This window comes from Bufo bufo, chromosome 5, assembly GCF_905171765.1.
Source record: "Bufo bufo chromosome 5, aBufBuf1.1, whole genome shotgun sequence".
NCBI classification, from domain to species: Eukaryota; Metazoa; Chordata; class Amphibia; order Anura; family Bufonidae; genus Bufo; species Bufo bufo.
This window is the reverse complement of record NC_053393.1, coordinates 116,108,907-116,136,455: the sequence shown is the minus strand read 5'-3', so window position 1 is coordinate 116,136,455 and position 27,549 is coordinate 116,108,907. Positions and strand designations below refer to the sequence as shown.

At 42.7% G+C, this 27,549-nt stretch overlaps 1 protein-coding gene across 1 annotated transcript in view; it reads left to right on the top strand.

Annotated features, from left to right (window-relative positions):
• MCMDC2 (minichromosome maintenance domain containing 2) overlaps nucleotides 1-27,549 on the top strand; it is a 48,974-nt gene that overhangs the window by 11,357 nt on the left and 10,068 nt on the right. The window contains exons 2-9 of the mRNA XM_040433871.1: nucleotides 4,803-4,933; nucleotides 5,005-5,064; nucleotides 12,935-13,130; nucleotides 16,981-17,103; nucleotides 17,175-17,282; nucleotides 19,832-19,960; nucleotides 21,417-21,654; nucleotides 23,957-24,162. Coding sequence (XP_040289805.1) covers nucleotides 4,803-4,933; nucleotides 5,005-5,064; nucleotides 12,935-13,130; nucleotides 16,981-17,103; nucleotides 17,175-17,282; nucleotides 19,832-19,960; nucleotides 21,417-21,654; nucleotides 23,957-24,162 — 1,191 coding nt within the window. The remainder of the gene's footprint in view (nucleotides 1-4,802; nucleotides 4,934-5,004; nucleotides 5,065-12,934; nucleotides 13,131-16,980; nucleotides 17,104-17,174; nucleotides 17,283-19,831; nucleotides 19,961-21,416; nucleotides 21,655-23,956; nucleotides 24,163-27,549) is intronic.

Genomic DNA, 27,549 nt, shown 5'->3' with positions numbered 1-27,549 from the left:
ACATAACAAAGTAGACTTACTGCACTACATACATATATATTCAATGTACAGCACCTCAACCAGCCTATGTTCATATAAAAAAACTAAAATTTTAAAATTATTATATTTGAATGCATCCGTACGGTGGGCCCCCAAAATTAATTTGACTAGTGGGCTCTAGGTACCCCAGTCCGACACTGCCCTTAACAGTGACCTCCACAGCACTCCGCTCCCTTAACAGTGTCTTCCACAGCACTCTGCCTCTTCAAAGGTGACCTACAGCAGTTAAGAAAAATGGCTGGGTTGTTATGGAAACCTGGTGTAAAACTGTGTGTCGAGACTAAGGGCCTGCAAGATTAAAAAATATCCGATGTAGTATAGACTGTCTTACTTGACAGACTATCTGTTAGCTAAGTAGTCTCAAATAAACATTATATCGTGAACTGAGTGTACCATGTGAGATAAAATAATACGTAGCTTTTATTCATCTCTTTTAAAATGAGTGAGACAGTGTTACTAAAATTCTTTCACACACTCTTTTGTGCGTATTGCTCTTTACTGAGAGAAGGGGTGTCAGGTCTATTGCCCTAGTGGGGGCTAGGCGGTTTTAGGATGGGAGTAGCTTCTTGGCGAGATCAACAGATATAACTCCCGTACAGTTTAGCCTAATTGTCTCTGACCCTTACTCTAGTAAGGGCCTGCAAGCTTCTATTGGCTGATAAGGGTCATGTGACCGTGTGTATGGCAGTTGGGATATGAGTGAAAGACCTGCAGGCTTCTATTGGCTAAAGTACCTGTATATGGATGGCACTGTTATGGGGTGGGGGGGTCTGTGAATGGCACTGTTATGGGGTGGGGGGGGGGGGGGTCTGTGGATGGCACTGTTATGGGGTGGGGGGGTCTGTGAATGGCACTGTTATGGGGTGGGGGGGGGGGTCTGTGGATGGCACTGTTATGGGGTGGGGGGGGGTCTATGGATGGCACTGTTATGGGGTGGGGGTGTCTGTGGATGGCACTGTTATGGGGTGGGGGGGGTCTATGGATGGCACTGTTATGGGGTGGGGGGGTCTATGGATGGCACTGTTATGGGGTGGGGGTGTCTGTGGATGGCACTGTTATGGGGTGGGGGGGTTTGTGGATGGCACTGTTATGGGGTGGGGGGGTTTGTGGATGGCACTGTTATGGGGTGGGGGGGTCTCTGGATGGCACTGTTATGGGGTGGGGGGGTCTGTGGATGGCACTGTTATGGGGTGGGGGGGTTTGTGGATGGCACTGTTATGGGGTGGGGGGGTGTATGGATGGCACTGTTATGGGGTGGGGGGGGGTCTGTGGATGGCACTGTTATGGGGTGGGGGGGTCTGTGGATGGCACTGTTATAGGATGGGGGGGGGGTCTGTGGATGGCACTGTTATAGGATGGGGGATCTGTGGATGCCATCCCCAGATCCTCCACCCCATAACAGTGCCATCCTCAGATCCCCCCATTAACAGTGCCATCCCCAGATCCAGTGCCATCCCCATCTGGGGGGTTTCTTTGCTGGGCTGGACTTTTATAGCCCCCCCCCCCCCCCAAATTTTACTTGCGGTCCTAGGGTTGGGTAGAGGGGGCGGTCCTAGGGGTGGGTAGGGGGCGGTCTTAGGGGCGGGTAGGGGGGCGGTCCTAGGGTTGGGTAGGAGCGTGGCCAGGGGAGGGGGGGTGAGTTCCACCACCTTTTCTCTAAGAAAAAAAGCCCTGTATATATATATATATATATATATATATATATATATATATATACACTGCTCAAAAAAATAAAGGGAACACTTAAACAACACAATGTAACTCCAAGTCAATCACACTTCTGTGAAATCAAACTGTCCACTTAGGAAGCAACACTGAGTGACAATCAATTTAACATGCTGTTGTGCAAATGGGATAGACAACAGGTGGAAATTCTAGGCAATTAGCAAGACACCCCCAATAAAGGAGTGGTTCTGCAGGTGGTGACCTGACCACTTCTCAGTTCCTATGCTTCCTGGCTGATGTTTTGGTCACTTTTGAATGCTGCCGGTGCTTTCACTCTAGTGGTAGCATGAGACAGAGTCTACAACCCACACAAGTGGCTCAGGTAGTGCAGCTTATCCAGGATGGCACATCAATGCGAGCTGAGGCACGAAGGTTTTCTGTGTCTGTCAGCGTAGTGTCCAGAGCATGGAGGCGCTACCAGGAGACAGGCCAGTACATCAGGAGACGTGGAGGAGGCCATCAACCCAGCAGCAGGACCGCTACCTCCGCCTTTGTGCAAGGAGGAACAGGAGGAGCACTGCCAGAGCCCTGCAAAATGACCTCCAGCAGGCAACAAATGTGCATGTGTCTGCTCAAACGGTCAGAAACAGACTCCATGAGGGTGATATGAGGGCCCAACGTCCATAGGTGCGGGTTGTGCTTACAGCCCAACACCGTGCAGGACGTTTGGCATTTGCCAGAAAACACCAAGATTGGCAAATTCGCCACTGGCGCCCTGTGCTCTTCACAGATGAAAGCAGGTTCACACTGAGCACATGTGACAGACGTGACAGAGTCTGGAGACGCCGTGGAAAACGTTCTGCTGCCTGCAACATCCTCCAGCATGACCGGTTTGGCATTGGGTCAGTAATGGTGTGGGGTGGCATTTCTTTGGAGGGCCGCACAGCCCTCCATGTGCTCGCCAGAGGTAGCCTGACTGCCATTAGGTACCGAGATGAGATCCTCAGACCCCTTGTAAGACCATATGCTGGTGCGGTTGGCCCTTGGTTCCTCCTAATGCAAGAAAATGCTAGACCTCGTGTGGCTGGAGTGTCAGCAGTTCCTGCAAGACGAAGGCATTGATGCTATGGACTGGCCCACCCGTTCCCCAGACCTGAATCCAATTGAGCACATCTGGGACATCACGTCTTGCTCTATCCACCAACGTCACGTTGCACCACAGACTGTCCAGGAGTTGGCAGATGCTTTAGTCTAGGTCTGGGAGGAGATCCCTCAGGAGACTGACCGCCACCTCATCAGGAGCATGCACAGGCATTGTAGGGAGGTCATACAGGCCCGTGGAGGCCACACACACTACTGAGCCTAATTTTGACTTGTTTTAGGGACATTACATCAAAGTTGGATCAGCCTGTAGTGTGTTTTTCCACTTTAATTTTGAGGGTGACTCCAAATCCAGACCTCCATGGGTTAAAAAATTTGATTTCCTTTTTTTTTTTGTGTGTGATTTTGTTGTCAGCACATTCAACTATGTAAAGAACAAAGTATTTCAGAAGAATATTTTATTAACTCAGATCTAGGATGTGTTATTTTTGTGTTCCCTTTATTTTTTTGAGCAGTGTATATATATATATATATATATATATATATATATATACTTTTTTTAAAACTTTGAAAAAAAATTGCATTGCCATATTTTACAAAAAATTTTGAGGAGGTGAAGAGATGAAAAAATGGCAAATTGTCCATCTTACTTTTTTTCGATTACACTGTTCACCGAATGAAATAAATACTTTTATATTTTAATAGTATGGCATTTTTGGGGCATGGCAGTACAAATTCTTATTTATTTATTTTTTTACTATGGGAAAAGTGGGGTGAATTTTATATATATATTTTTTTAAACTTTTTTTTACCCATATTTTAAGTCCCCTTAGGGGACTTTAACAAGCTATTGCTAGATCGCTGATCCCATAGACTGCAATAAATTGCAGCCTATGGGAGTTGCGCTATGGTCTTATGGAGCCATGCGACCTGCAGGCATTAATAAGAACTGCGGCTGTTATAGCCATAGATTCTTCATAAGAGACAGAGCTATCACAAGGAATGAACGGCTCCTCTGATCGCCTCACATTATTGCCAATCACAGACACTGGGGGAGATTTATTAAAACTGATGTAAAGGAAAACTGGCTTAGTTGCCCATAGCAACCAATCAGATTCCACCTTTCATTTTTCAAAGCGCCCATTATTTTCAGGTAAAACAGCAAGCCCCCCCCAGCAGGAGAAGAGTGGGCGCCATCTTTAAGGAAATGACATGTGACTTACATGTACAGCGCATGTCATCAAGGGGTTAACAGGTCTATTGATCCTGTGATTTCCATAATTCCATGACTTTTCCTTCTTGGTGCTGAAATTTAATTGTTGAGGAGTGTATGATGGAATACTTATTCTTTTCGAGTACAGAGAAACCTCTCCAATTCACCACCTCTTTGAGAAGACCACTCCCTTATCTAGACCAGATTTCCTGTGACAGATATTCCATTCTAGTGGTGTACTCACCATGGAAGCAGACCGTGCCACTGCTATGAGGCCTGTGGTGACCTCCTTCTCCATGTAGAGCTGGAGCATTTTGCACAGCAGCAACTAGGAGGAGCTCAGTGCATGGGGATTTTTACAGCCTCCATTGTAGGGGTGCACAACTGTTTTGATCTGGGGACCGCATTGTCAAATCTTTTTATTTCTCGGGACCACAAAAAAAGTTGATGCTGATTTGCATTGGCCCATTACACAGACGACTCAAAGTGAATGAGGAGGAATGATCACTACCACAGTCATTCCTCCCTCATTCAGTTCTATATTTATCAGCAGCACATTCCTGATTACACCGGGAGATGTTCTGCAGATTATTGGGCATGTTTCAGCCTGATTAAAGATACATATCAGCAGACAAACCAATGATTGCTCATTTATTGGCTGATCGGTGGCACGATTGTACAGGCCAGTAATCGGGAACAAGCAACATTTCCTTTAAATCCTGTCCACACTGGCGGACAATGTTTTCTCGAGTGATATGACTAGCTGACATTTATATCTCTGTAGAGTCGGGACAAAGTTATGCTGTCTACCGATTTGTAATCTCTGTCAACCCCATGGATATCACTGAGCTGAATGCTACTCTTGGAAACTACATACTGCATGAGCCAGTAAGGGCGGCTAACATCTTCCAGTCGGTATGTTTTACAGATTCTGTTACTATATACCACATGTTATTACTCTAGTGACAATTTAATTTGTATTTTAGGTGTGTGATGCTGCAGTAAGAACTCTTTCCTTGATTGCAGAATACCAGACGGAGGCTCAGGTACGGGCATTTCTTCTAGGAATGATTTCATAGTAATTCTCCATTGAAAGGGTCGTCTCACTTCAGCAAATGACATTTATCATGTAGAGAAAGTGAATACAAGGCACTTACTAATGTACACTTATTATCCATATTGCTTCCTTTGGTGGCTTGATTCTTTTTTCCATCACATTATACACTGCTCGTTTCTAGTGTTGAGCGCGAATATTGGAATAGCAAACTTTTCTCGTGAATATTTTGAATATATTGATATATATTTGTTAAAACGAATATTATTATTTTTTATTTTTTTTCATCTGAACCCATTAGTGATAGTAAATGTAATGGGTTCAGATGAAGAAAAAAATGTAATAATATTAGTATTGCGAATATAGTGCTATATTCTACATATTCGACAGTTCTACCAAGCCAACCCAATAGGAAAGTTGCTTAACGCCCTTACGCGTGATTCGATTAACGCGCATATTTAATTGCCGATTTTTCGCATGAGATAAACTATACTAAATAATGAATAATATTCCAATTCAGTACTGACTAAGATATTTTAGCCTTCTCACATTGGCCCACAAGCAAAAAGCAGGCCGGTAATGGACCATTACTTGTGGGCCAGTGTCAGAAGGCTAAAATATCTTAGTCATTACTGAATTCGAATATTCTTCTTTATTTAATATAGTTTATCTTATGTTAAAAATGCGCATGCGCACACGAATATTTCAATGACGATTTTTCCCAATATAATAGCATTGTACGAATATAATGAAGTCTCGAATTAGCGAAAATATCACGAATATATAGCAAAATATTCATGAAATATCGCAAATTCAAATATGGCACCTGCCGCTCATCACTACTCATTTCCAGAAGCATACTATAGGAAAAAGTGCCAGTCTCTCTGGTAGCCAGGACTGCGTAGCTCATCAGCACCAGTGCTTTTTTCTTATACTATGCAACCACAGCTGTAATTCAGGGTGGTCGTAATCCCTGGATACAAGCAGTGTATAAAGTGATGGAAAAAATGAATTAAGCCAGCAAAGCAGGCAATATGGACAATAGGGGAAATATAGGACGGCTCTTCCTCTGATTGGGGGTGGCAAGGTGCTCCAAACTGATGTCGCACTCAAATCACCGAAAATAGTTAAAAAAAAGGATGAGTGGGCACTCGTATATCTGGACACACACAGGATCAATGTAGCATCACTGAATATATTTATTATGTGGATGCAAGTGTCAAAGGGGATAAATGCAAGTAAATACGTATACTATATGACAAGTCGTACCGATGACTCCAGAATATAAAATATATATAAAAAAATATATACCACGATATCAGATATAAAATTAATAATAATGATCCTGCCACTCTGATGATGAGCTGGATAGGATAGCTGCTAAACAACGGATAAAATAGCTTGGATAAAATTCATTCTCATCTCTACTTGTAGCAAATGACTGTGGCCTCCTAAATACCAATATGGAAATAAAGATTAGTGACTGCAAACATAAATTTATGAGCTGTGAGTCAAAAAAGTCCAACTCCGGTAAAGTCTGTATATTCCAGTGCAAAGTGATTAAATTATGCAAAAATGATTTAAAAAAAATCAATGAAAAATGTATAGCGTGAACCTATAAGTGTCTATGTGCTCACAAAAAAATAATTGAATCAAGGTGATGAATCATGAATTGTCCACATATGGGGAGGTTATGCAGAGATGGTAATATAATCCCTGGAGGGGAATAAAGTTCACTGTATTACTTGTTGTACAATGTTGCAATATTGCAATCTAAGGTATCCAATTGGCAATACAATCTAGCAAGAGGTTTCCGTATTAGGGATTATAGCATACTATTTCACAGGTAAATGGTCCTGTACGCATATATATCAGGATGATGTCCAATTCGTGGCGTCCCACGTGGTGTGAGTGATAGGTAAGCTTAACTCTGCTTGTGAGCTGTTATACGGAAATTTCACCGATACCTTGCTGGTGCGAATATGGCCAGTTGTAGCTGGTAGGCGAATCCTGCAGTCAATAAGGGGTACTTCTTTAGCTGTTCCGGAGTCACTCTATAGTGGGTTCCCTATTTGTCTTGGGCGTCCCTCGTGTCTCCGTCAGTACTCTGTGCGGGTAATTCGGCTTCACTGGCTGTCTGCTACTTCCGGTAGCACATCAGACACTAACGAGAGGTCTGGACTCCTTTTAGGTAGAAAGCGCTTTCTTTACCCATGGCTGTAACAGCGGTGTTAATTTTTCTTTTGCCGGTTATTGCCAAATATAGATCTTTAATCCTCCCCGCCAGACGCGTTTCGAAGGCTATCCTGCCTCCTTCCTCAGTGGCTCTGTTTGATCTGTCTGGCTAGCCGGCTTTTATTCCTCCATCTCGTAAAGGGGCTCTGTAGAAAACCCGGAATGGGTCTATTCCTAATAGACGCAGTTCTCTGTCGATTGCGATTATAATGCGTTTCTCTTGCGTCTTTTCTGTATTGATGCGTTTTCTGTTCCTAGGTATCTTGAGCTCATATGTAAACCTTTCTATGGATTCTTTTAAGTATCGCTGGTTGCATTTTCATTTTATAAACAATAATATGTTCACATATATGAAAATGACATATAAATAGATCTATGTTGCAAAAAATGTTAAAAATGTATATTAGGAAAATAAATATAGATATAAATATAACATTGTGGGCCATCGATTCCACAGTTGGACAATTCCACAATAAACCTAAGGAAATACATGACACAAGGATATCTTTCTATAAATCTGCAGTATCCTAGTTTTATTGCTTGTCAAAATAGCTCATAGAATATTTGTCCTGACTGTTTTTCGTTATCAGATATGAGATAGAGTATCTTCTTTATCCATGTGTTGAGGAGTGTCCCCTATAATATATGTTATTTATGAATTATAGCTGTAGAAAATCAAGCATATATCCCTCAGGTAGTCAGTGGTGTTTGGGGGATGTGTGGGGTAGATGGATTAGAGGCGGAGGCCTCCAGACCAGGAGGGGTCATAGTGCTGGTAAACAGCCTGACTAGTACCCCTCGTGAACTGAAGGCATCCACCCCCTATAGAAACCCAAATATTTCCAGTTCGGCATTTAGACCGGCCGGTACTAAACTGCCGAATTCGAAGACCCTACAGAAGAATTCACAGAATTATTGACTCAATATTGTAAGAGAGGCTGGGAATATGGGTTACTAACTAAACAAGAATTTGATTTGATTTTAGGGACCCAACAAAGGCTACCCATTTTTTACTGCCTGCCAAAAAGACATAAAAACATGACAGAACCACCAGGACGCCCGATTATATCAGGTATAGATTCACTGACATCTAATCTATCCAATACATCGACCAACTGATTCAACCAACGGTTAAGAATACTCATGCGTATATTAAAGACACGGCACAAATCGTACAAATCTTGGAAAATTTGAAAGTGGAACCACACTGGTTGATAGGGACTTTAGATTTACAATCACTCTATACCATCATCAACCATGAACGGGGATAGAGAATATGAGATTACAACTGAAAAATCATGGCGACCTAAATGATCAACAAATTGCATTTTTGGCAGAAGGTGTGAGGCATATACTCACACATAACTATTTCTTCTTCGAGGGTGCATACTACCTGCAGATCTGGGGTACCGCCATGGGCACCAGATTCGCCCTCAGCTACGCAAATTTATTTATGGCGCAATGGGAACAAGAGACCATCATACCCAAGCTGGGGTCGGATCTGGTGCTCTGGCAACGGTACATCGATGATGTCATCTTTATCTGGCAGGGAGGAGAAACACGGCTGTGCACCTTCCTAGAAGAAATGAATCATAACCCATATAATCTCACTTTCTCTTCAAATATCAGTCAAGACCGCACAGAATTCCTAGATATATTGATTACTACTCAGTTAGAGCATTATATATGTAATACTTACCAGAAAACGGTGGCAAGAAATAGCTTTATCCTCTTCTCCAGCTGTCATCTACCCTCTTGGCTGTTGAACATGTCAGGTCAGTTCCGCAGGATCAGGTCAGTTCCGCAGGATCAAGAGGAACTGTACCAGCGGAGAAAAATTTGAAGAGGAAGCTATTAATATGAAAAAACAATTTCAGGCAAAAAACTATCCAGACACAGTGATTGAAAATGCGTTGCAAAAAGTCAGAAAAATGGACAGAAATTAATTCTTTAAAGTTAATCCGATTGATGAGGAGAGGAAACAAGGAGAAAATAAGTTCCGCATAATACTGCCGTATAATGCACAGCGTAAAAAAATTTAACGAATTATAAAAAACCACTGGCACTTAATTCAGAAGGACAAGATTATAGGCCCTTTGGTCCCTATAACACCAGTTATAGTTTATACCAAAGCCCCTAATTTGGGTCTTAAAATAGCACCATCTATTAACCACTTCAGCCCCCCTAGCTTAAACCCCCTTAATGACCAGACCACTTTTTACAATTCTGTACTACACTACTTTCACGGTTTATTGCTCGGTCATACAACTTACCACCCAAATTAATTTTACCTCCTTTTCTTCTCACTAATAGAGCTTTCATTTGGTGGTATTTCATTGCTGCTGACATTTTTACATTTTTTTATATTAATCGAAATTGACCGAATTATTTTCAAAAAAATGACATTTTACACTTTCGGTTGTAAAATTTCTCAAATAAAACTACATTTCTATATAAATTTTTCTTTAAATTTATTGTTCTACATGTCTTTGATAATAAAAAAAATGCAGTAAGTGTATATTTATTGGTTTGGGTAAAAGTTATAGCGTTTACAACTATGGTACAAAAATGTGAATTTCCGCATTTTGAAGCAGCTCTGACTTTCTGAGCACCTGTCATGTTTCCTGAGGTTCTACAATGCCCAGACAGTAGAAACACCCCACAAATGACCCCATTTCCGAAAGTAGACACCCTAAGGTATTCGCTGATGGGCATAGTGAGTTCATGGAAGTTTTTATTTTTTGTCACAAGTTAGCAGAAAATGATTATTTATATATATTTTTTTCTTACAAAGTCTCATATTCCACTAACTTGTGACAAAAAATACAATTTTACATGAACTCACCATACCCCTCACAGAATACCTTGGGGTGTCTTCTTTCCAAAATGGGGTCACTTGTGGGTATTTATACTGCCCTGGCATTTTAGGGGCCCTAAAGCGTGAGAAGAAGTCTGGAATCCAAATACGTAAAAAATGCCCTGTGAAATCGTTGGAATTTGGGCCCCTTTGCGCACCTAGGCTGCAAAAAAGTGTCACACGTGGTATCGCCATACTCAGAAGAAGTGTATATAATTGAATGCACATGCGCTAAACAATACATTGGCAGGACTAAAAGACCCCTCAAAATCAGAATAGCGGAACACATAAACAACATAAAAAAGGGATATGAAAAACACACTCTAAACACTTTAAACTGTCCCATAACCAAGATCCAAAAAACCTAAAATTTGCAGCATTCGAGCAGGTAGAACGCCATTGGAGGGGAGGCAATCATATTGCACGAATGTCCAGAGCCGAATCAAGAAAGATTTTCGAATTCGGCAGTTTAGTACCGGCCGGTCTAAATGCCGAACTGGAAATATTTGGGTTTCTATAGGGGGTGTATGCCTCCGGTTCACGAGGGGTACTAGTCAGGCTGTTTACCAGCACTATGACCCCTCCTGGTCTGGAGGCCTCCGCCTCTAATCCATCTACCCCACACATCCCCCAAACACCACTGACTACCTGAGGGATATATGCTTGATATTCTACAGCTTTAATTCATAAATAACATATATTATAGGGGACACTCCTCAACACATGGATAAAGAAGATACTCTATCTCATATCTGATAACGAAAAACAGTCAGGACAAGTATTCTATGAGCTATTTTGACAAGCAAAAAAACTAGGATACTGCAGATTTATAGAAAGATATCCTTGTGTCATGTATTTCCTTAGGTTTATTGTGGAATTGTCCTACTGTGGAATCGATGGCAAAATGCAACCAGCGATACTTAAAAGAATCCATAGAAAGGTTTACATATGAGCTCAAGATACCTAGGAACAGAAAACGCATCAATACAGAAAAGACGCAAGAGAAACGCATTATAATCGCAATCGACAGAGAACTGCGTCTATTAGGAATAGACCCATTCCGGGTTTTCTACAGAGCCCCTTTACGAGATGGAGGAATAAAAGCCGGCTAGCCAGACAGATCAAACAGAGCCACTGAGGAAGGAGGCAGGATAGCCTTCGAAACGCGTCTGGCGGGGAGGATTAAAGATCTATATTTGGCAATAACCGGCAAAAGAAAAATTAACACCGCTGTTACAGCCATGGGTAAAGAAAGCGCTTTCTACCTAAAAGGAGTCCAGACCTCTCGTTAGTGTCTGATGTGCTACCGGAAGTAGCAGACAGCCAGTGAAGCCGAATTACCCGCACAGAGTACTGACGGAGACACGAGGGACGCCCAAGACAAATAGGGAACCCACTATAGAGTGACTCCGGAACAGCTAAAGAAGTACCCCTTATTGACTGCAGGATTCGCCTACCAGCTACAACTGGCCATATTCGCACCAGCAAGGTATCGGTGAAATTTCCGTATAACAGCTCACAAGCAGAGTTAAGCTTACCTATCACTCACACCACGTGGGACGCCACGAATTGGACATCATCCTGATATATATGAGTACAGGACCATTTACCTGTGAAATAGTATGCTATAATCCCTAATACGGAAACCTCTTGCTAGATTGTATTGCCAATTGGATACCTTAGATTGCAATATTGCAACATTGTACAACAAGTAATACAGTGAACTTTATTCCCCTCCAGGGATTATATTACCATCTCTGCATAACCTCCCCATATGTGGACAATTCATGATTCATCACCTTGATTCAATTATTTTTTTGTGAGCACATAGACACTTATAGGTTCATGCTATACATTTTTCATTGATTTTTTGATCATTTTTGCATAATTTAATCACTTTGCACTGGAATTTACAGACTTTACCGTAGTTGGACTTTTTTGACTCACAGCTCATAAATTTATGTTTGCAGTCACTAATCTTTATTTCCATATTGGTATTTAGGAGGCCACAGTCATTTGCTACAAGTAGAGATGAGAATGAATTTTATCCAAGCTATTTTATCCGTTGTTTAGCAGCTATCCTATCCAGCTCATCATCAGAGTGGCAGGATCATTATTATTAATTTTATATCTGATATTGTGGTATATATTTTTTTATATATATTTTATATTCTGGAGTCATCGGTACGACTTGTCATATAGTATACGTATTTACTTGCATTTATTCCCTTTGACACTTGCATCCACATAATAAATATATTCAGTGATGCTACATTGATCCTGTGTGTGTCCAGATATATGAGTGACCACTCATCCTTTTTTTGAAATATGGACAATCACAATACATTAGTAACTGCCTTGTAATAACTTTCTCTACATGATAAATGCCATTTGTCGAAGTGAGACATCCCTGTGATTCTGTGCACCTACATTTGCAGCTGCAAATACAGTTTCTGCATCTCACAAGTTAGGGAAACAGCGTAGCCTACTGTGCTATTCTGTTTCCATAACTCTCATCCACTTCTATGGAAGTTACAAAAACAGTACATCCTACAACAACCCCATATAGGCCAGGGAGGAGGTCATTCTCAGCTGTGAATACCCCTTTAGGTCTACACTCTAGGTGAAGGGATAGGCAGAAGTCATTTCTCAAGTTTCTGGGGAGATACCTACACAGTGTTTGCAAGCAGTACCATAGGGCACAGGTATACTTTTTCTAAACATACATATGCAGTGCTGTAAAAGAATTCTTCATTACTTTATTTTTTAGATACATGTGGTTTTAAAGGTTACACATCTGCCTGACCTACCTGGTTATCACTTAAGCCTCAGCGAGTTCCCCTTGGACTATAGATCTCAAAGACTTTATATGATGGAAGGAACAGTCACAGCTATGTCACCAGTTAATAAATATACCCAGGGAGCTAGGTTTTTGTGCTCTGACACAAAGTGCCCCTTGTCAAAAGGTAAAAACTCTAAATATAAAATTAGCTTTTTTTTTTTTCTTATTGTGATTTATGTTTCATTAGAGGTTTGGCATAAGGAACTTTTACATGGGTTGATGATCGTCTAAACAACCTTTCCTGTTGTATATAGAGCTGTGGTCAGCCTAGAAATAAGCAATTTCTCAACTACTGTAGTTTTTTTTTTATGCGGCACCAAAAGTTATCATGTGCCAGCAGCACATCTTCCAATGTAAACAGGTGATGTGCTGCTGACATAATGTTAACGCCTGGTAGATGGGCCCGACACACGTTTGATCAAAAATGTGCGCTAATAGCTTCCATCTATAGTAGGTATAATACCACTTTAATTTAGAATGATCCCCATTTCTCAGCTCTATTGTTTGTATGTGTAAAGTTGTGCAGCCATTTTTTTATCAACCATGTTTGCTTGATGGATATGCACCTGTGACTATGTATATGAATGTGCTAGTCTAAATTTTCCAAGACATAATACTGATGACCCATCCTCTGAATAGGTCATCAGTATCTGATTGGTGGGGGACCAACACCTGGGACCCCCGCTGATTAGCTGTTTTTAGAAGGCACTGGCGCTCCTGTGAGCACCACAGCCTTCTCTCTGCTTTTCCTAGGTCAGGTTCAAGTGAATGGGGCTGAGCGCGATACCGAGCACAGCCACTATACAATGTACTGCGCTGTGCTTGGTAAGCTGTGAGAAGGCCGCAGTGCTCACAGAGGCGCCGGTGCCTTTTCAGAACAGCTGATTGGCAGGGGTCCCGGGTGTCAAACCACCACCAATCACATACTGATGACCTATCCACAGGATAGGAATAAAATAACATTATGACCAACGTCTTCCTTGTGCAAGTTTCTTTATTCCCGATCAGCACAGCAAACAGGCAACGTTTCGGCTTAACACAAACCTTTCTCAAGCCATAATAAACATCACACAGTGTGACCTTATATACCTCCTCCATAACGGGTTGTACCAATTTTCACCAAAAAAATACTTGTATATAAGCTATAACAAACTAAAACCAATCATCGTTATCTAAATAGGTGAACATTATATCCTCCCCTTCCATAGGGCCCCTTCTTACATCTTTCCCCATGCGTCATCCATATACATGTGAGTTGCAGCATGGCCGCCGTCGCGTGTCTCCTCAGCGTGATTAACAGTCCACTGCGCATGTCCTTATCCTACGTATCTTACATTCAATTCACCGGACTGCAAATGTCACGTCGCATCTCCTTTCATGCTACTTTATTGATAGGGACAGCAAAATACATTGACCTCCGTTCTTATTCTCCACCACCACCACATATGCTTTTCTCTTTACAGGTGTCAAATAACGACACCCTACATCAGCCACAGCACCACTAAATCCTGTCCACAACATGGCTCCCAATTTGTGTGCTTTTTCATACAAAGGGGGGAAGATCGTAGATAGCCATCCCTCTATGCTTCGCAATGGAGACATGCGCCCAGCATCACCAGTCCTCAACTCACTGTAATCAAAAAACAAAAAAGAGGATAAAATAAACAACTCCCATTCTATCACCTATAGTGATTCAAATAATCATATTACTCAATATATTATATATATACCCAATACATCACCTACAGTGATTAAAATCCTTCTATTTACTCAATATATAAAAAATATAGAAAACCCCCCTAAAGCTACATATACAGAGGACAGGAACTCATAGGGCCCTAAAGGTGACTTACATTAAACTACTCTGTATTCAGCGCCTGTAAAGAGAAAAGCATATGTGGTGGTGGAGAATAGGAACGGAGGTTAATGTATTTTGCTGTCCCTATCAATAAAGTTGCGTGAAGAGAGACGCGACGTGATATTTGCAGTCCGGTGAATGAAACGTAAGACACGTAGGATAAGGATATGCGCAGTGGACTGTTGATCACACTGAGGAGACACGTGACGGCGGCCATGCTGCAACTCACATGTATATGGATGACGCATGGGGAAAGATGTAAGAAGGGGCCCTATGGAAGGGGATGATATAATGTTCCTCTATATAGATAACGATGATTGGTTTTAGTTTGTTATAGCTTATATACAAGTATTTTATTGGTGAAAATTGGTACAACCCCTTATGGAGGAGGTATATAAGGTCACACTGTGTGATGTTTATTATGGCTTGAGAAAGTCTAGTGTTAAGGCCTCTTTCACACTTGCGTTGTTGGGATCCGGCATGCACTTCCGTTGCCGGAGGTGCCTGCCGGATCCGGAAAAACGCAAGTGTACTGAAAGCATTTGAAGACGGAACCGTCTTCCAAATGCTTTCAGTGTTACTATGGCACCCAGGACGCTATTAAAGTCCTGGTTGCCATAGTAGTAGTGGGGAGCGGGGGAGCGGTATACTTACAGTCCGTGCGTCAGAGCGCCCCATGCGCATGGATGACGTGATCACATGGATCACGTGATCCATGCGCTTGGGGCGCCCTGACGTCACTCTGGAGCGCCCGGGGAGCCGCACGGACGGTAAGTACACTGCTCCCCCGCTCCCCACTACACTTACCATGGCTGTCAGGACTTTAGCGTCTTGGCAGCCATGGTAACCACTCAGAAAAAGCTAAATGTCGGCTCCGGCAATGCGCCGAAACGACGTTTAGCTTAAGGCCGGATCCGGATCAATGCCTTCCAATGGGCATTAATTCCGGATCCGGCCTTGCGGCAAGTGTTCCGGATTTTTGGCCGGAGCAAAAAGCGCAGCATGCTGCGGTATTTTCTCCGGCCAACAAACGTTCCGTACCGGAACTGAAGACATCCTGATGCATCCTGAACGGATTACTCTCCATTCAGAATGCATTAGGATAATCCTGATCAGGATTCTTCCGGCATAGAGCCCCGACGACGGAACTCTATGCCGGAAGAAAAGAACGCAGGTGTGAAAGAGCCCTAAGCCGAAACATTTTATCAATAACACTGAAAAGTTAAAGCATAATGAGTGTAGATGAGAACTCATTATGGGCAGCAAATCTGCCCATCTAAGGCTAGATATATGTGAAGGCGGCATATATCTACAGACTCGAGCTCCATTATATTCATTATTCCGTTTTATGTGGTTGTGTTTAATGTCAACCAGTGGTGTATCTTGGTTTTGTGCTGCCCTAGGCGAGACTAAACTCGGGCACCCCCTAATATAAATTTGACCCACCCCTTCCTGTCAAGGCCAAACCCTTTCCTCTGTAAACCCCACCCCTTCCTCTTTAGACTCCACCCTTTCCTGTTAGAGCTAGAGATAGTACAGTATTAACCCCTCCCTAATTCTCCCCCCTCTAACCACCCAACGGGTCCCAACCCCCTTACCCCATAAAACAACTAAGTAATTGATTTTTTTGTGAATTACTGTAATTTAAGTACTTACAGTTTTTGAAGACAGCAGGCTCAGGGATCAGTGCATTGGTGGCCGGGGCCTGGCCTCAGTGTTCACGGTGACCGTGTGCAGGATCTGTTCTGCACTTGGAGGAGATAAGGCTCACCCTAGCGTTGCCGGCCCGTGACTCCACCTCCGTGTGACATCACGACGGCAACACGCGGACGCAAAAGGCAGGGGAGGTCGGGAGGAAGTCAGGAGGAGGAGGAAGTAAGTCTTTCAACTCCTTCACTATGCGGCGCCGGCGATGCCGCTCGCATAGTGAAGGGTCGGATCGGACAAGGGGCAAAAAAAATATTTAGCATATTGTGTAACTATCACTAAGCAAACAAGGCATTTTGCCGCCCCATTGGCAAATGCCTTGTTTGCCTCGTGATAGATACACCCCTGATGTCAACAATAGACTGATTGTGGCAGATTTATCAAGTATGTATGTTTTTACATGCATCAGATTTCCGGTACATACGCATCCACACTCCTGGGGCTACAGAGTCAGCAACTGTGCGACAAGACTTTTTTTGTGACTTATGTGCATCACCTTTAAAAGAAGATGTGAAATACAGAGTTCTTGGTGGTAAGTGATAAAAGTGCGTTATTTCAAGGTGACCCAATAAAAGTAAATGACTTGTATATCTGTTTTGTTAGACAAACAAGTGATTGAATTCATAGATTCAGAAGCACTGCGTATTTTCCAAGGACAGTGTGCAACAAATGACAATTACCGTTTCCAGTCTTATGTAGTGTTTCTTAGAGGTAAACTCTGTTCTTTATCGTGTATATAACATTTTAACAGAAAAATGTGTTTATACATTTGTGTTGAATTAGGCAAATTTTAATTCTTGATGTAATCACTACTATCAGGCACTAAAGCCTGCCATATAAATGACAGAATAACCAACCTCATTGTAGTGTTCATACAAACGAACCCACCATCAACATGTCAGACTAAACTGGGTGACCAGGGAGTCAGGGGGTCATTTATTAAACAGAAATACACCTGGTCTTCTGCCCGCTCACGCCATGTCTAAAAAAGTGGACGTGGCCGGGGAAGGGCCAGCAGACCCATCTCATTTTACCATTTTCTACACTTGTTTTAGGCATAGAAAATGATCTAAATATAAGACAGCAAGGAAGCTTTCTTACATTTAGAAGCGGCGGTGGTTATGTAGAGGCCGGCGCCTCTAAACTTCGGCAGATCCACTGCCAGCTATAGGGCTTTTTAATACCGGCGTCTAAAACGCTGGTCTTAATAAATGTGCCCCTCAGTTTTTTTTTTATTGACTTCCGGTACTTTGGAACAATTGGCCTAATCTGGATGATCATGCCATACACATGTAATTTCATCTGAAAGTTTCCAACCTGGCCGATCACATATACAGCAGAGTGGAAATTAGTCATTGTAACCCCTTCTAGTACGGCGTATAAGTGTTTAAAGGGCTTCTGTCACCCCCCTAAACTAATTTTTCATTTTTTGGCTACTTAAAATCCTTATACTGTGATTTAACAATATATAGTGCTCTTAATCTTTTTCGTTCAGTAGTTTCTTCAAAAAACTAACTTTTATAATATGTAAATTACCTCTCTACCAGCAAGTAGGGCGGCTACTTGCTGGTAGCAGCCGCATCCTCCTATCAAAAAGACGCCCCCTCCTCATGTTGATTTACAGGGCCAACGAGCGCTCTCGTCCTCTGGCTGGCCCTGTCTGCATTCTAAATCTCGTGCCTGTGCCGTACCGGTCTTCAGTCGAGGAGGACGCTTCAGCACAGAGGAGGACGCTTGCTCGACCGCTCCTTCCTCAATGCGCCTGCGCCGATGACGTCACATCTACACCCGGCGCTGGCGCACTGAGGAAGGAGCGCCGAGCGAGCTTCCTCCTATCAGTGCACCTGCGCCGACTGAAGACCGGTACGGCGAAGGCGCAAGATTTAAAATGCAGACAGGGCCAGCCAGAGGACGAGAGCGCTCGCTGGCCTTGTCAATCAACATGAGGAGGGGGCGTCTTTTTGATAGGAGGATGCGGCTGCTACCAGCAAGTAGCCGCCCTACTTGCTGGTAGAGAGGTAATTTACATATTATAAAAGTCAGTTTTTTTAAGAAACTACTGAACGAAAAAGATTAAGAGCATTATATATTGTTAAATCGCAGTATAAGGATTTTAAGTAGACAAAAAATGAAAAATGAGTTTAGTGGGGTGACAGAAGCCCTTTAAACACTTATACGCCGTTCCGGAAAGGGGTTAAAATGACCATACACAAGATAAAAGTGGTTGAAATGGCTAATTTCCACTCTGCTGTATATGTGATCGGCCAGGTTGGAAACTTTCAGATGAAATTACATGTGTATGGCATGATCATCCAGATTAGGCCAATTGTTTGCCATTGTACTGAAAAATGAAAAATGAGTTTAGGGGGTGACAGAAGCCCTTTAACAGTCAGTTAACAGTAAATGACATACAGTAATGACATAATAGACTGGAATACATAAGTATTCCAAAGTATTATTTAGGAGATTAGAAGATTGCATGTTCTAGTCCCCTAGTGGGACATAGAAAAAAATAAGTAAAATAAATGTGTTTTGGAAAACAAAAAAGCAAAAGAATATCCCACAAAATATGTTTATTCACATGAAAATCTAAAACACATATGTGTACGAGGATATGAAAATAAGCAAGATATCACCAATATATATTGGGTACCAAGAGGACACCATATGCCCAACACACATTTCACAGTCAGCTTTGTCAAGCTGAACGTGAAGCGGAAGTACATCCCTCAATTATACACTTAGTTATCACCTATTCTTTGGGTGTGGATGTTGTTCATGGACAGGAGCAGACTGGGAACTTAAAGTGGTCCTGGAAAAAACTAAAAATAACCCCATTTTGTAGTCGGGTCCAAACTGACAGAAGGTAGGCAGGGCCTGCAATAGCATATCATGGTACATTATACCACACCAGTAGTGCCAAATACCACAGTTACCATGGCTGGTGCCTGTGGCCCCCTGGGCATCGGCCCACCGAGAAGCTTCCCTGTGAGTTCTATAGTCAGTCTGCCTCTTTTGTGCACCAACCAAATTGGGGATACTGCAGCTATACAAAACTGCAGCCTATCTTACTGCAATATGTGAACAGGATCTTTAAAGAAACCATTCATTACAATGTATTATCTGCCTGATGCGATAAATTACTACAGAAGCCAAAATATAACATAAAATGCTGCATGTCAACATACCTTTAATACAGTATGTCTACAGTACTACATTTAAGACTGTATTCAACTTTATCTGAATTATGTATTCCATAGACGAATTAATAGACAGAATGAAAATAGGAGGAAGATACAGAGTAATAGGTATACCCATATGTGGCCTTTATGGTTCTCAAGTAGCTGTCTGTATAGAAGCCAATAATATTCATCCGTATATTGTGCGCAGTAAGTATACTTCATATGTGAATGATATAAACAGAGTGGAAATCCCGTTAGTGATCAACTAGGACCGCGACACTAGAAATAGGTTATTACCGTACATGGTGCCAGTTCAAATGCACAAAAAGACCATTTAATCCATGGTTGTGCGGGTCCTCCATAGCATAATGCTGTTTTTTGCAGCAGCCCTACGTTGCAGCTAATAAAAGGAGATCCCAAGAGAGGAATCCTCTTTCTATGATGACTAATAGGTGTATAGGCACGCAATACATTATAAAATTTAACAACATGTACCACAACACAAACATACAATATGCAAAAGAGCATATCATTTCTCTGTGTAGGAGGAATACAGTTTATATCTCGCCAATGACAGGATCAGGTACCATTCTGTGAGATCAAGAAAGCCGTTCCCAATGCCTGCTAATAAATGAAAATATATAGCTTCTGTGCAGAGTCATAATATATTCAGGCTCGGATCGGCCCACAGTGGAACAGGGGAATCCCCTAGTGGGCCCCTGAAAAAAAGGTGGGCCCCCTGTCCACTAGTACAGCATCTAAAATAACCTATATAAATATAAAAAACTGGGTAGACTATCCAGTTTATTATTATAGACGCATCGGAAGGTTAAAGAGTAACTAAACGTTTATAATAATTTTTAATATGTTGTCCCTAATCCCCTAAATAACATTTTTCTAATATACTTTATAAATTTTCTGTTTTTATTGTACTTTTATATCCCTAAAGTGCACCATTCAGTGTGCGCTTAAAACTCTGTTCTCCCTACACCGCTGACTACTCAGCGGTGTACCTCCATTTTATGAATAGGGCCGCAGCAGTGCAGGGAGTACGGGCAGGAGCACTTATTGCTGCTCCTGCCCGTGCTCCCCGGACAATTACTAACTCTTGGCATAGTACATGGGTACCCTGTACCCATGTACTATGACAGGATTAGCGGAGCGGAGTGTGGATTAGCTGAGCACAGTTCTCTTAGTGTCATGCAGTTCTCTTAGCTTGGCGGAGCAGACAGAAGCAGGAGCCCGCTCCGCTCAGCTAATCCTGGCATAGTACATGGGTACTACGGGATTAGGGACAACATATTAAAAATTATTATAAAAGTTTAGTTACTCTTTAAGATGGCCTCTAGGAATAGAGGCAGGCCAGCCAGTATCCTCTCTTCCCTGGGACCCACCTTTTGAAGTTGTTGCAGAGACCCCCATAATCAATCATCTTGTTGCTGTCTGCTTCTGTGTGGGCAGGTAATATTTGCATGTCGCTGTACAGTAGGCCCCCAGAATGAATTTTACTGTTGGGCCCTAGCAATCCCAGTCCAACACTGAATATATCCATGTGTATGAGCCCTAAGACAGTGCAAGCAGGTAGAAACGGAAGCAATTTCATTTAAATTTGAGGGGGTTTTTATGTGAATAAATTCACAGTGTTTGTTCTCTCCTCCCTTAGGTCCCCTTACTATATCCAAGGCATTTCAAAAGCTTCACTCCAAGACCCTGTATTCCCCATGGATATTTACCGGTATTCTTGCAAATGTTTTTGCTGCACAAGTTGTTCCAGTGGGATTGCACAATACTCTAAAACTCTGCATTCTGCTCAGCCTTGCGCAGACATGTAATGAGGACAAAGAAATTGGAAATCCCCTCGATCTAATGGTTGTGACAAATGACACACTGATTGTAGACCGGTAAGAAAACTAGAAATAAAGGGAATGGTACATTTTATGTTAAGCTAAATATGACAGTAAATTTCCTAATTTGATGTAACAAATCAAGGTTTTGCCATGTCATAAGGTGGCAGTATATCACTAAGATAAACCACAAATTTCTAATTCGTGAGGATCCAACTGCAGGGATCCCCATGATCTTAAAAAAAGTTTAGCCCTGCAGCACCTCTACCATGCTTGGTGTACTATGAAGAGGCCGCAACTCTCATCTGAGTTTTGCAGTACTTGAAACAGCTGAATAGTGGGGGTGCTGACAATTGGAGCACAACCAGTAAGTTAGTGATGGCCTATTCTAAGGATAGGTCATCAATATTAAAGTCCTGGAAAACCCCTTTAAGTCAGTTCACATACCCAGTTTTTAAAACTACTTAGGGTAGGTTCACACTTGCATTAAAAAGATGCGGCAGACTGTTTTGGAAGAGAATAGCCTGCCAGAGTTCACCGGATCTGGCCTAGCCAGATACTGCCATTTACCACAGGGCCTCGTTGACTATAATGGGGTATGGGTGCTTTCAGGAATAAGTGCCGATTTTCAACCAGACAAAAACCGTTGCATGCAACTGTGTTTGTCCAGCTGAAAGCTAGACTTTAGCTGGAAAGCATGCGGATCCCAATACAGTCAATGGGGCCCGCTGGTGGATGGCAGAATCCGGTCAGGCTGGATCCGGTAAAACTCTGCCAGGCTGTTCTCTGTCTGAACAGCCTGCCAGATCTGTTTAAGGCTACTTTCACACTAGCGGCGTAGTAGCGACGTCGTAGTTTTATTCCGGCCGCCTCTCGGCATGTTTGCCGTGCTGCCGCCGGAACTCCGGCCCGCCCCCATTATAGTCAATGGGGCCGGATCAGACCTCCGCGGCACGCGTGCACTAGCAGCAGCACGGATTCGACAGGCTGTTCACCTGCCGGAACAGCCTACTGAAGAAGGCTGCCGCTAGTGTGAAAGTAGCCTAAGGCCCCTTTCACACAGGTGAGATTTCCGCGCGGGTGCAATGCGTGAGGTGAACGCATTGCACCCGCACTTAATCCGGAACCATTCATTTCTATGGGGCTGTGCACATGAGCAGTGATTTTCACGCATCACTTGTGCGTTGCGTGAAAATCGCAGCATGCTCCTCTTTGTGCGTTTTTCACGTAACGCAGGCCCTATAGAAATGAATAGGGTTGCGTGAAAATCGCAAGCATCCGCAAGCAAGTGCGGATGCGGTGCGATTTTCACGCACGGTTGCTAGTTGACGATCGGGATGGGGACCCGATCATTATTATTTTCCCTTATAACATGGTTACAAGGGAAAATAATAGCATTCTGAATACAGAATGCATAGTACAATAGGGCTGGAGGGGTTAAAAAAAATATAAATAATAATAATTAACTCCCCTTAATCCACTTGTTCGCGCAGCCGGCTTCTCTTCTGTCTTCTTTTGTGAGGAATATGACCTTTGATGACGTCACTACGTTTATCGCATGGTCCGTCACATGATCCATCACCATGGTAAAAGATCATGTGATGGACCATGTGATGAGCGTTGTGACGTCATCAAAGGTCCTATTCCTCACAAAAGAAGACAGAAGAGATGCCGGCTGCGCGAACAAGTGGATTAAGGTGAGTTAAATATATTTTTTTAACCCCTCCAGCCCTATTGTACTATGCATTCTGTATTCAGAATACTATTATTTTCCCTTATAACCATGTTATAAGGGAAAATAATACAATCTACACAACCTTGAACCCAAACCTGAACTTCTGTGAAGAAGTTCGGGTCTGGGTACCACATTCAGTTTTTTTTATCACACGCGTACAAAACGCATTGCACCCGCGCGATAAAAACTGAACAACGGAATGCAATCGCAGTCAAAACTGAATGCAATTGCGTACCTAATTGCGCGGGTTTGCCGCAATGCACCGGGATGCATCCAGATCTAATCCGGACACGCTCGTCTGCAAGGGGCCTAACTCAAGCGTGAACCTCCCTTGAATTTACGGTATATATATGAGTTGTGTCTGGCCGTTGTCTTATGTCTCAGTCCGACACAACTGGTAACAATTTGGCAAGCCGTGCTCTGTCTAGTGCACCATAGCCTCAAAGGCATTTGACCTTGACAAGCTGAATCAAAAAACACTGCAGTCAATATTTTGTGATCCAGTGCAATGATGGGAATCTACACCAGACTGTCGTTTATATTCAAACTCACCCTTTTAATACAATTATGTTCAAATTACTTTAGGTTTCATCTCTCAATGACAAGATCTTATTTGCTTTTCAGACTGATGAGGTACAGTATTTGTCTTGTTCCACGTGGAGTCTGTCATACACATTTCAATGATATATTTGCCACAGTAACCAAAGATGAACTTGGAACAGGAACTGCAATTATCCACGCTGGTAGTGCTTTAATGGCCAAAGCTGGAGTGTGTTTTATTGGCGATATCAACATGAATAAAAAAGAGAATCTTGACCATTTATCATCAGGTAACATTTGTGGAATAATAAGTGTCACTCGCCTCGTTTTTGTCATTGCTTAAACAACCATGCTGCTTCAAACTCTTTCATTTAAGGCTAGGTTTTTAGTAGTTTCTTTAGTTGATACATGTACTGGTTTGTTAAATAACCTTCAGGCTGGGTTTACAAGTGACTGAAAATCCAGCAGAAAAATCCATTATGGACTTTGCTGCATTGCCACAGCAAAACTCGCAACAAAGCCGCATGTATTGCATCAGATTTCACCCTTGCCATTCCAAAGGGTGAAGTCCCCAAGAGAAATCCATGGTATAAATTGACATGCTGCGGATTTTAAATCCGCAATGTCGCACCTTTTCCGCTGCATACAAATCTGTAATGTGTGCAGGTACCCAAAGGTGGCTGCACATGTTGCAGATTTATGTGCAGTAGATCTGCATGAAATCCACACATGAATCGACGCTGTTTATCACGTTTTTGATGAGGATTTTATACAGATTTTCTGCAGATCTTACCCGCATAAGAAAAATGCAACAATTGACACACTGCAGATTTCAAAATCCGAAAAACCGGTTAATTTCTGCACCTAAGAAAAAAGCAAAGTGTACATGAGATTTGTCTAATCTCATACACTTTGCAGTTTTTCGGCTCAAAAATCTGTGCGGAAAAAACGCACATAGTTTCCATCGTGTGCAGGTACCCTTAGGCTACCTGCACGTGTGAATGCATTTAATGCAGATTTCACTAACATTTTCACAATGAATCTGCATCAAAATTTGCGGCAATTCAAAAGCTATTTTAAATTAGTTGATTTTCTGTACATTTTTATTTATTATTACTTTTCACAGTTTCAAGTTATTCCAGTGACCATTGTGGGTTTTTCTTTCTTTAATGGAAGGATACCAACAATTTTGTCCACATGTGTAGCTGGTACTGTATTGTGCTGCAGATCTGACAAAAATCTGCATGCAATACGCACCATGTGCAGGTACCCTTAGGCTACCTGCATACTAGTGCGGGTGAACGTACATAAGATTTGCACGAATTTCCCTGCGGATTTATGTGAGTTTCTGCAGCATATCTTCACCAAAATCCACAATGTCTAACAGCGTTTTTTGGTGCGGATTTGCCACAGATCTCACCCTTCCATTGAAAAGAGTGAAATCTGCAGGACTGCAGCTAAACATAATTGACATGCTATATATTTTGAAAAACGCACGGCAGGTCAATTTCAGCACAGAAAAAATCCGCACAGTGTACCTGAGATTTGTGTAATCTCATACACTTTGCAGGTAATGTAATACGCTGAAAAACTTCACGTATTCCACAACGTGTGCAGGTGGCCACATGGGGAGAATTTTGCCACATTTTTCACCCTGTGCATTTCAAAGGCTGGAATCCACAGTGAATAATTGCTGTTTGAATTAAAATGCTGCAGATTTAGGCTACTTTCACACTAGCGTTTTTCTTTTCCGGCGCTGAGTTCCGTCCTAGGGACTCAAATCCGGAAAAGAACTGATCAGTTTTATCCCCATGCATTCTGAATGGAGAGTCAGTCCTTCAGGATGCATCAGGATGTCTTCAGTTCAGTCTTTTTGACTGATCAGGCTTTTCAGAAAAACGTAGCATGCAGTATTTTTACCTCCGGCCAAAAAGCCTGAACACTTTGACTGAACGCCGGATCAGGCCTTTTTCCCATTGACTTGCATTAACGCCGGATCTGGCACTGTGTGTTCAGTCAAAACGGATCCGGCTTTTGCATGTTAAACCCGAAAAATGTGAAAAAAAAGTTAAAGTCCCTAAATGGCGGATCCGTTTTTTCCAATGCATTTTTTCATTGTGATCAAAATCCTGATCAGGATTCAAATGTAATCCGTTTTCACACGTTTTTCCGGATCCGGCGGGCAGTTCCGGTGTCGGAATTGAACGCCGGATTAAAACAACGCTAGTGTGAAAGTAGCCTAAAAGGGAGTCTGTCACCACCATATGTCCATATACAGTGCTTACATTGGTACCTTTGTTATTTTCTTTACACTTGCAGAAGCTGGAAAAACGAAGTTTTAATTCATATGGAAATGAGCACTCGCAAGTGCCCAGGGGCGGCGTTCAGTGTGTAGGAGCCCAGGCTGCTCTGCCTCATTTCATTGTTACTCCGCCCCAGCCTCCGGCCGAGATCCCGTGGCTGAGCACTACCTCGCCGGGGGCATGCGCCGGCGAGGCAGTGCGCAGGTGCAAGATTTTGGCCGGATTAAAGGAGACGCAAGGGAATAGGAGGGCAGGCATAAGCAGAGGCTGGGGTGGAGTAACAATGAAATGAGGCAGAGCAGCCTGGGCTCCTACACACTGAACGCCGCCCCTGGGCACTTGCGAGTGCTCATTTCCATATGAATTAAAACTTCGTTTTTCCAGCTTCTGCAAGTGTAAAGAAAATAACAAAGGTACCATTACATTCATGTATAGGTGTGCGATAGGACAATGTAAGCAGTGATGGCCAGTTCACATTGTTCGCCCGCGAACATATGCAGGCTGCCATCTTTTTTCACAAGTCTGACAAGGCACAGGTAAGCCCTTACCTGTGCCTGTGCGCGAGCCGGTCTGAAAACAAGTGCGGTCATCGGGAGCAGGCAGTTCCGAGAACAGCCACCGGGGGCCTTCATCGGGCTGTTCTCGGAACTGCCTGCTCCCGTTGACCGCATTTGTTTTCAGACCGGCCCGCGGCACAGGCACAGGTAAGGGCTTACCTGTGCATCGCCGGACTTGTGAAAAAAGATGGCAGCCCGCAAATGTTCGCGGGCGAACAATGCGAACTGGCCATCACTGAATGTAAGTGCTGTACAGGCCATATGGAGGTGACAAACTCCCCTTTAAGTCCACAATGCAGGTCGATTTACACTACAGATTTTTTTCATGGCATGTGGATGAAATCAAATTTAAAATTAGAGATTCAATTTAAAATCTAATCCACTATGCTGGTACTGCAAAACACTGCAGAATCACCTGTTGGCATACCCTAATAAAACTAGTTGAGTACCTGTGGATTATGGACTTGTTTGTAATTACTAGCACTGCAACCCCTACTGTTATGCCAATGCATGGTAACAGCCCCCAAGATTTTCTCTTACAGACATTGCCAGATGTAGGGCTTTTACATGGGACACTTTCAGCCCTGCACAAGCACATATTGTGTTGATATCCAAGAAAACAGGCGATCATTTTTATACAGCCCCATGCACACTTATGGATGTACAGTCGTGGCCAAAAGTTTTGAGAATTACATAAATATTGGAAATTGGAAAAGTTGCTGCTTAAGTTTTTATAATAGCAATTTGCATATACTCCAGAATGTTATGAAGAGTGATCAGATGAATTGCATAGTCCTTCTTTGCCATGAAAATTAAC